The sequence below is a fragment of the Eulemur rufifrons genome, chromosome 14, assembly GCF_041146395.1.
Source record: "Eulemur rufifrons isolate Redbay chromosome 14, OSU_ERuf_1, whole genome shotgun sequence".
Classification (NCBI taxonomy): Eukaryota; Metazoa; Chordata; class Mammalia; order Primates; family Lemuridae; genus Eulemur; species Eulemur rufifrons.
Window position 1 is genome coordinate 28,624,600 of NC_090996.1, and position 10,175 is coordinate 28,634,774.

Below are 10,175 nucleotides of genomic sequence, written 5' to 3' on the forward strand. Positions count from 1 at the left end.
GGAGCCGGGCCGGCTCGGGGGCTGCGTGGTGGGGTCGCAGCCGCCACGCCTCTGGCTGCCCCCCCCCCCGGCCCCACCCAGGCCGCCCCCCGCGCGCACGGGGTTCCCGCAGCGCAGTCTTTTCTGCTGCCTGTGCCCAAACCGCCTGCACCGGGCGCCGATCCCGGTCTGGCCAGCAGGCGGCGGCCGCGGGGCGGCGAGCCGCGGGCCTGACGGCCGGAGCCGGAGCGGGCTGCTCTCGGGCACCTCTCCACGCCCCCCTCTCCGCTCCCCGGAGGTGGAACTCCGCCCCCAGAGTCCCCGCCGCCGGGAAGGGCTCGGTGGACCGAAGAGCCCATTTTCTAGATGAGCCCGCCGAGGCTCGGAGGGGCCGCGCGCACTTGGTGCTCCGCCCGCGCCCCTCCCGCGCCGCCTCGCGGCCGCTCACCTGCCCAGCCCTGGCCTCCGCGGGACGCTGCGGCTCACTGCCTCTGTCTCCCCATCAGCGCACCCCTGGACGCTATGGCCCACCCCTCCGGCTGGCCCCTCGAGTAGGATGGTAGCACACAACCAGGTGGCAGCTGACAATGCAATCTCCACGGCACCAGAGCCCCGACGGCGGCCAGAGCCTTCCTCCTCTTCCTCCTCCTCGTCCTCGCCCGCGGCCCCAGCGCGCCCGCGGCCCTGCCTGGCGGCACCGGCACCGGCCCCGGCCCCGGCCCCGGCCCCGGCCCCGGCCCCCGGCGACACACACTTCCGCACGTTCCGCTCGCACGCCGATTACCGGCGCATCACCCGCGCCAGCGCTCTCCTCGACGCCTGCGGCTTCTACTGGGGACCCCTGAGTGTGCACGGGGCGCACGAGCGGCTGCGCGCCGAGCCCGTGGGCACCTTCCTGGTGCGCGACAGCCGTCAGCGGAACTGCTTCTTCGCCCTGAGCGTGAAGATGGCCTCGGGCCCCACGAGCATCCGCGTGCACTTCCAGGCCGGCCGCTTCCACCTGGACGGCAGCCGCGAGAGCTTCGACTGCCTGTTCGAGCTGCTGGAGCACTACGTGGCGGCGCCGCGCCGCATGCTGGGGACCCCGCTGCGCCAGCGCCGCGTGCGGCCGCTGCAGGAGCTGTGCCGCCAGCGCATCGTGGCCACCGTGGGCCGGGAGAACCTGGCGCGCATCCCCCTCAACCCCGTACTCCGGGACTACTTGAGCTCCTTCCCCTTCCAGATCTGACCGGCTGCGCCCGCCGTGCACGGAGCATTAACTGGGGCGCCTTGTTATTTTCTATTATTAATTATTATTATTTGACTGGAACCACATGGGTGCCCTCTCCGCCTGGGTTGGAGGGAGCCGGTATGGGGGCGAGACGCCTCCCGCTCTCAGCTGGAGACGAGGCCGCAGACCCCTCCTCACCTCTTGGGGATGCTTCCCTCTGGTGTTCCCTCTGGGTCCCCCTGGTCATTGTAGCAGCTTAACTGTATCTGGGGCCAGGACCTGAACCCGCGCCTCCTACCTCCTCATGTTTACATATACCCAGTATCTTTGCACAAACCAGGGGTGGGGGAGGGTCTCTGGCTTTATTTTTCTGCTGTGCAGAATCCTATTTTATATTTTTTACAGCCAGTTTAGGTAATAAACTTTATTATGAAAGTTTTTTTTTAAAGAAAAAAAAAAAAAAGGTTTCTAGAACTTGTGCTTTGGCCAGAAGTTTTTCTTGGTTCTGAACATGTCCAAGGGAGAAGGGTCCTAAGACTGACCTGGTCAGCTGGAGGTGGCGTGGGGGGCATGTTCGGTGCCCGGGCACCCTGCACAGTTCCACCTGGGACTGTCCGGGACAGAAACCAGGAGTCTAGTTTTGGTGTGTGCCGGGTGAGATGGGAGCTCGCGTTTGAGCGCATACTGTGTGCCAGCCCCGATTCTTCGCTTTGTATTCTTAAATGTACTTAATCTTATAGAGATGCGCCCTTGCCAAGCGCAGGCTCTGACCCATCCTACAGAAGAGAAAACCCAGTGATGGGTAGATCTGCACACACACCCCCAACCCTTTTTTTGGCTGTCCACCCAGAATCTGTTTCACATGGATGACAGAGAGGAAACTTCTCTGGTTCTGTGACCACAACAACTTCCAGGAAGGGGGTGGGGTGGGGTGGGGGCTTGGTGAGCGTTTGGAAGTGGCACATTCAGAAACCCCATCAAGGGAGACATTTCGCATGGGATGGGGGTACAGGGCTGGGCCTGACTTCCTTTCCCCCCTCCCTGTTCTGTCTTCTGTACTTTTTGGTGAACACATAACTTGGAGCCAGAAAGCGGCTCTGTGGTCTGTGGTGGCAGGGGGGCCCTGCCGGTGGCTGTGGGCAATTCCCTTTGCCTCCCTGGGCCTCCACTTCTACCTCGAAAATGGACAACTTTCCGTGCATGCTGGGGGCAGGGGGGAGGTGATGTTTTCAGGAGCTAGGGGAGGAAAGGGTCATTCCAGGATGCTTGTGGGGTGGGCCCTTGGCACCAGACAGTGCCCAGGACACAGGTTTCATGGCTGCTCCTGTGTCTATGGCCGGCCTGACCGATGGGCCGTGCTGGGAGCTCACTGCAGAACACGGTGAATTGAGTTATTTTCAGGCTCAGGGCTAAGCAGCCTTGTGGACGTGTCACACTTTATCTTCAGAAGTTGGAAGGGCCCTCCGCAGCCTTGGACATGCTGATAATGGAGTGTGCTAATGTTTAATAATACCTTTCAGACTCGAAAGTGTACCATAAAATTAACTAGATGGTCTGCGAGCTGAAGCTGCCCAGGCTTGTCTTGGGGAATAAATAGGTGCCAGGCCTCAAGGGTTGGGCTGGCCCGAAGCGATTTAGGGTCTCAGAGCTGTGGCAACTTCATCCTTTATGAGGTGGGCGGGAAGGAGATGTCCTGTCTCTACTCGCAAAGAACCTCTGCTTTTTATTTCTAGCCACCCCCTGCCCTTCCTTCTCCGCTGTGTGGATTAATTAAGTCCTGTCCTTGTTCTTTTTTTAGCCGCTCCTGCCACCCCTCACCCTACCCCCGGCCAGTGCCTGGGAAAACAGAAAAATCCCAGACGGCAATGTTCGGGGTCAGGTTATAATGTTAGTTACAGCCACTGGGCCCGTGCTACCCTGTTTAAGCCTCACAGCCACCCTGGGAGTTCGAGACCCCTCCCCCATTTCATAGGTGGGAAAACAGGCCCAGAGAGGCCAACTAGGGCACACAGCAAGTGGCGGAGCCAGATTTTTCAAACAACTCAGGACTGCAGTGCTCTGATGTCACAGTAACAACAGCAGCAGCTGTTGGTGTTTACATGTGGCACCCACCTGTGCAGGTGCCGGTCCCAGCTCTCTAGTCACTAGTTCAATCATTCAGCCTCACCTCGGCCTTACCCTTTATTTAGGTGCTATTGACGACCCATTTCACAGATGAGGAAAGGGGTCCTCCCCGCTAAAGAGGGGAGAATTGGCAGGTAGCTTAGGATATGTTAAGGGTTTTTTCCCTGTTTGAAAACAATGTAAAAATCCTATTTTCACTCCACAAGTGATGGATACCCAAACCCATTCCCCTTATAAAACCTGAAGCCCAACAACTAAGAATAAAGGCTCTAGTCACACTCCACAGCTGGCCCCTTTCTCCCTTCAAGAGTCATTTTGGGGTAAAAAAAAATCTGTACTAACATACTTACGGTGACCTTAAAAGCCCCCAGGAAATGCAATCCAGACCCGTGACTGAAATCTTGTGCAGGTGCCACTGCCAGGGAGAAAGACTGTGTGTGTGTGTGTGTGTGTGTGTGTGTATGTGTGTGTGTGTGTGTGCGCGCACCCACCGTGTGGCTTCCCGGGTGCACATTCTCTCTCTGTCTCTGAAACCTCAGCTTCATGATTCAGCAGCACTGACGTCAATTTACAAGAATGAAAAGTGAGAGGAGGGTTTGTGTGTGCGAGGGCCCGCGTCGGGGGCCGGTGCGGCGAGTGGCGGCGAGCGTAGGTGAGCTGCAGCAGCCTGGGCCGGGCAACAGGAGCAGCTCTTTGGAATGACAAGGACTGCGTGCAGGTGCACAGACGGCCCTGGACCAGCATGCAAGCCACCCCTGAGCTGGGGACTCAGATGAGGAAATGAAAGCTCAGAGAAGTGCAGTCACCTACCCAAGATCACACAGCTCAACAGTGACTTGCACCAGGCCCACCCCACTCCAAACGGGACGGGTTTCTGAATGGCGGAGGAGGGGGAGGGAAGAGGGAGGAATCCTGTGAAAATGCCTATTCCTATTCCGACGGACACAGAGCCCTTGGCACGGAACGTGGCTTGTGGCAGGTGCTAAATGCACCTCTGAATGACAAGGCACTCCGTAAATGACAGTTGAGGTTCCGATGACACACACTGACCGAGCACCTGCTGTTACTCTAAGCCCGAAGGATACAGGAATGAACAAAACAGCGTCTGGTCCCTGCGCGTGGGATTCACAGTCAGGGCCTCGGACAGTAAATAACTAAATATGAAATAAAGGTACAAGAACATTCCAAGAACATGGTGACGGCACTTAGGTGAAAACTCAACGGAGTGGTGGGACAGTGGGTAGGGCCAGTTTAGAGAGAAAGGCCAGGAAGTCTCCTCCAAGGTGACACTGAAATTGTGCCCAGAAGGACAGGAAGGAGCCAGCCAGGTGAGGGTGGGAGGTGGGTGCTCCAGGCAAGGGTGCTGGGTGAGGGCCGAGTAGAGGGAGAGGAGGTGGAAGGGGTGGGCAGGGACCAGAGCACTTGAGGCCCTGCAGGCCAAGGTGACGCGTGTGGATTGGCAGTTCCGTGGGGAACTTGGGGGGACCAGATCTTCTGGCCACGGGGTGACATGGGCTGAGGCTTCCTGCCCCATGTGTAGGTTTGTGGGGGGAGTAGTTCATTCTCCGCCAGACCCCTAAGCACCAGCCAGTTGGGCCCCAGCAAGAGAAAGCCCCAGGACGTGCCCCGGGAACGGCGGCTGGGGTGGGCCAGGCCGCAGCCAGAAACCCGGGTCTGAGCGAGCCCCGGCGTGTGCGCCCCGGGACCCCGGTGAGCTCCTTGGGGCAGTGCTCACCCGTGCAGGGCAGGGCCCACCTCCACTCTGGGGAGGGCCACACAGGACCTGCTGGGCGGGTGTGGCCAGGCCCACCTGGATGCCCTCGGCAGCCTCCTCCCCTGGCCTCCCCCAGGGCTCAGAGCTTTCCAGGAATAATCTGGTGGGCTTGGAGCGGGGTCTCAAGGTCCCTCAGCGAGGGGAGTGCAGTTTTCATCAGAGCAAATTCACATGTGACAACGGTCCCCAAGAGGACGCTCGGACTGCCTCTCTCCGCCCTGGTCCTGGCCCTGGGACCCGACGGACATCCCTCATGGGAAACGGGTCCCGGGCTCTGTCATGGCCGTGTGGCCCCGAGCAACCGCACCTACCCGCCTCATCCCCCTATGCCAGTGCGGGTCGGCCGGCCCCCCTCAGCCCTCCCATGGCTCAGGAGCTCCCGATCCCCGGAAGCCCCAGGGTCAGGGCGAGACACTCACCCGCTCCCTCCACCACAGGTGCGTCCTGGGGGCCCTTTGCACCTGGACAGTGGAGCCGCTGGGCTGGTTACGGTTAGCGTGGCCCCTGCTCAGCTCCTGTGCTCTAGGGCCACCATGGGCTATGCTGGTGACGTCACCACCCCACCCCACCGCCAGCCCCTGCCCCTAAATGCTACTCGGCGCCCCTCAGCCCTGCTTGGCCCCTCTTACCTCTGTGGAGTCCTGGGTCCACCCAGTGCATCCTGCCCGCTGGACTCCAGGCTCTTGGAAGACCGCGAGGCCCAGGGAGCGCATGTCCCAAGCACATGCCCGGTCAAGGCCGCAACTGTGAGCCCTGCCCCGTGCTCCCACCCTTTCCAGGCCACCCTGCCTCCCCCACCTCACACAGCCCCGAGGTCTGAACCTTTTCCTCACCTGGAAATGCTGCAGATAACGACCCGCCCAGGGGGCGAGGTTAAACGAAAGGCTGCCCGAAAGTGTGAACACCTGATGGGTGCCATGGTGACGCTAATTGGGATCAGCCCTCTCTGCGTCTGGGCTCTTGCATAGCTGCTGGGTTAACACGCTGCCTGCCACGTGAGTTGTATTTAATTCACGCTAGTTTCAAGCCCGGGACTTCGTGAAGCAAAACCCTGCAGTTGGTTCGTGAAAACCTTGTGGATGTTCTTATTGTTACAATTAATATTGACAATTTAATTCTAAAAACGTGCATTGCATTGCGTATAACTCACGAACAGAAAACAATAAAAGATAGCAAATTAGAAAGGCTTGTTTTGTTTTAATAAAACACCGTGGCCCCAGGGAAAAAAATTTTTTTCTAGTATGGCAGTCAATGTGTTAAGATAATGTCATTTATTGAGCACCTAATGGGTGCTAACACTTTGCCCAGGCTGCGTCACGAGGAAACTGAAGCTCAGAAAGGCAAAGACATTGTCCCCACTGCAGTGTGTAAAAGGCAGGGCCAGAGTTCAGCCCAATCGCTTCTGATGCCAAAACTCACGACCTCACTGCTCACCACAGCGCTCAAGGTGCCCGCAGGTTCGTGCTCCATTTCGGACACCTAGGACCACCCTGGAGAAGCCGGCCAGAGCTCAGAGCGTCTCTCGCAGCCTGCTCTGAGGCCGAGGGAGCCAGGAAGGGCAGTGGGCTGGTGACTTCTCTGCAAGGCGGCATAAGACAGCTGCCAGGACAGCTTGGTCGGGAACCCTGGGGAGTGGCTCTGGGGCAGCCAGCAGCCCTGGCAGCTGGGGTGCAGCTGCGGGGTGGGCACAGATGTGAATGATGATGAACCAGAGCCAGACAGCAGCATCCTGTGCCAGGACAGGGCTGGGAGGGTGACATTCAGGGCTGGCCCCACCTGGGGACCTGCAGTGGCCTGTGCAGGGAGACGCACACTCCCTCCCACACCTGGGCGCAGCTGGGAGGGGCAGTCAGAGACCGGGTGAAGGAGAGGAGGGGTAAGGCCTGGGTTCAAGTCCCGACTCTGTCAGCCACGTGACTGTAGTGGCTTCGTCTCTGAAACACCCATTAGACTCCGTTATACCCACTCGGCTCTGCTCACAGAGGTCGTGAGGATGAAATAAGCGGAAAGAAAGTGGCTCTCCACCCAGATACAGGAACCGTAATAACGATTATCATTTTGCATCACGCCGCTGCCCCGAAGGATGTGAACCAGCACAGCCACGGAGACAGACAGTCCGGGTCCCATTCAGCTTTGCCACGTGCTAATGACAGCAGCGGCTGCCAGGTCACCCATGTCAAATGGTCACTGGCTAGGTGCTAGACTAGACATCGTTCTAAATAATTCATTAATCGTCACAAGAACCGTATGACCAGGTGCGACTATTACTGTCTACGTTGTGCAGGTGAGGAAACTGCAGTTAATGTTTTCTTCAAATCAAGTTATTCGGTTTCCTTAAGTAAATTTTATTTCAAGGGAAATGTATCATTACCATACACGAAAAGCCAGGGTTCACCTGTCACAAAGGGGTAACCCTGAGGCTACGCAGTGAAACCCATGTCAGTCTCTAGCTAGATACTGAGGTCTTGCTCTGCTCTGAGTTTGGGGGGCGAGGCAGGAGGAGGAGGAGGAGGAGAAAGAGGAGGAAGAGGAGAAAGAGGAGGAGAAGAAGGGGGAGAGGGAGAGAGAGGGATATTAGCAAGTGTTAGAGAGGTGTTTAAGACACAATAGCACCCATATGACTTTCTCCTTGGCTTGAGCAGAAAGACTACAAGAGAAAGAAAATAGAAAGTCACTGTTTTGTGGAGGAGGGAGGGGCTCTCGATGTTCTATAAAAGTGTCCCCACGTTCCACCCAAAATCATCACCCAGAGACCCTCCAGGGCACCCGTCCCACGCCTGGGGGACACTGCCTAGCGTGGCTGCCAGCTGTGTTTTGTGAGCAAGTAGTCCCTTCACCGACTGTGAGGCTCAGTTTCCTCACCTGTGAAATGGGGCAGATGTCCAGAGATCACAGGGTGTGGAGCATTAAACGGAAGTGATCGTAAAACAATAAACACAGAGGACCTGCTGGGCAATAGGCACGATGTTCCCGGGCAGGCACTCGGTTCGGGGCCCTGCCCTGGTTCCCAGCTTGGGCCAGTGAAATGAAACCCAGCACGCCCAGCCCTGGGCGCCTCAGTGTCTTTGGTCTCACCTTTGCCAAGTCCCCTCTTCGCTGGCCTGTTGACAAGAAAGGCGGCAGTTCCCAGAAGGTGGGTCAGAGTGCAACTCTGGTGCAGCCTGGAGGGGCCTGCCGGGCTCCCCCCGCCAGGCAGCAGGGGCGTGGGGGGAGGGGAAGGCACACTGGAGCCTCCCAGCACACTCCCCTGCTCTGGAGTCGAGATGGGGAAACTGAGGACAGAGAGGTGGGCTCCGTTCCTCTTTGCAGGCATTAGGAGGGAATGGGTGGGACCACCCAAATGGCAGATTTGATCACCTCACACCCCAGGCCCACACCCCCTCAGCTCCCACTGCAGATGAATATTACTATCAGATTCCTGTATCTAGCACTTTCTAGGTAGGTACCAACATTGTCCCGTTTTACAGACAAGGAAACTGAGGCCAGGAGAGGTTAAATTTCTTGTCCATGGCCTCACAGCTGGCACAAGTAGTAGAAGCAGTATCTGAACCTAGCAAGGTGAGCCCAGAGCATTCTAGTAGCTCTCAGCTGCCAGACGCTAAAATACAACCCTTTTCCCGTGGGATTTGAGGCCCCTTATCACCTGGCCCCCCATACATTTCCATCATACTCTGCACCTGCTCCCACCATCCCAAATTTCTCATGGTTCCCTAGGCCTTTCAAGCCCCCCAGGGAAAGGCTTTGATGTTTCCCTTGCTTCCTCTTCACTTGGAAAACTCCTATTCAACCTTCAAAACCCAACTCAGCCATCGTCTCCCCTAGGAAGCCCTTCTTGTCTCTCTCTGCTGGGCCTCACTGCCTCTGTCTAAGTCCACAAGAGATTGCCAAGAGGTTTGCTCTGTCTTCTAGACTGTGAGTGCCAGGGGGGCAGGGACCACCTTGTTAGCATAACCCCTCTGTGATATGAGCGAGCTTACTTAGCCTCTCTGTGCCTCGGTTTCTCCATTTGTTAAGTATGGATTATTATTGTGGCTCTCTCCCAGGACCATTAGGGGAGTAAATGCATTAATGTGTGCAAAGTGTGCAGAAGCATGCCTTGTGGCAGGAAAGCTCTATAGAGACGGGATACCAACCCCATGTGGGGTGCAGATGACGGGCTAACCCGGCGAGCCACGGGCCAGGGTGTAGGGGGAGAAGGACCAGCCAGGGCACCTGCCTGGGTGCAGGAGACACAAGCACGGCCCTTCCGCCCCCTGGTTAGTGGTTACTAATAGTCACATGCATTCGCTTAGTGGTTACTAATAGTCACATGTTTATTTCAGTGTATATTAGGGGGAAATCTGTCACCTCAAACCTGAGATGTTATGGCCATTACTGCCTGAGACAACACTAAAGTAGATATTTAGATTTTTTAAAAAGTTGCTGGGGGAGGGCATTTGGTTAAAAAAAAAATGTGGCAAACAGGTGGGGTGCAGTAGCTCGTGCCTGTAATCCCAGCACTTTGGGAGGCTGAGGTGGGAGGACCGCTTGAGCCCAGGAGTTTGAGGTTGCTGAGAGCTTTGATGACACCACTGCACTCTAGCCTGGGTGACAGAGTGAGACTCTGTCTCAAAAATAAAAAATGTGGTTAACAAATGGTCGTAGGTGAATGATGAAGTTTGAGGAAGGCTGAACAAAGAAAAGGACATGAGAGAGAGGATGGGGACAGGGAGACGAGAGGGACAGGGTGGGAGAGAAACAAAGGGAGGGAGGTGGGGAGACAGAGGGGAAGGGACAGAGACAGCAAGAAAGGACGGGCAGGAAGGAGCAGGAGCCACGGATGGAGAGACGAAGACAGAGAGGAGAGGGGGAGGGTCGTGGAGGGACGAGAAGAAAAAGAAGGAAGGAGAGAAAACACGGGTGAGAACCTAAGGACAAAAGGAGGGACACATGGACGGGTGAATGGATGAAGGGTCCAAGGCACGTACAAAATAAAGGGCAAGGGGATGAGGGGAGCGTTGGTGGCCGCGCCAGGTCAGGGGCCCTTCGGTGCAGGCTCCAGCCCCGGCAGCCCCTGCACCCACCCTCACGCCCGGGTGGCTCCAGCCC

General features: G+C 57.3%; 1 protein-coding gene across 1 annotated transcript; it reads left to right on the plus strand.

Moving 5' to 3' along the window:
- Positions 1 to 535: 535 nt before the first annotated feature.
- Positions 536 to 1,578, plus strand: SOCS1 (suppressor of cytokine signaling 1). The gene has a single exon (XM_069486284.1). It carries the CDS (start codon positions 536 to 538, stop codon positions 1,205 to 1,207), a length of 672 nt encoding a protein of 223 aa, XP_069342385.1. The 3' UTR covers positions 1,208 to 1,578.
- The last annotated feature ends 8,597 nt before the right edge of the window (positions 1,579 to 10,175 follow it).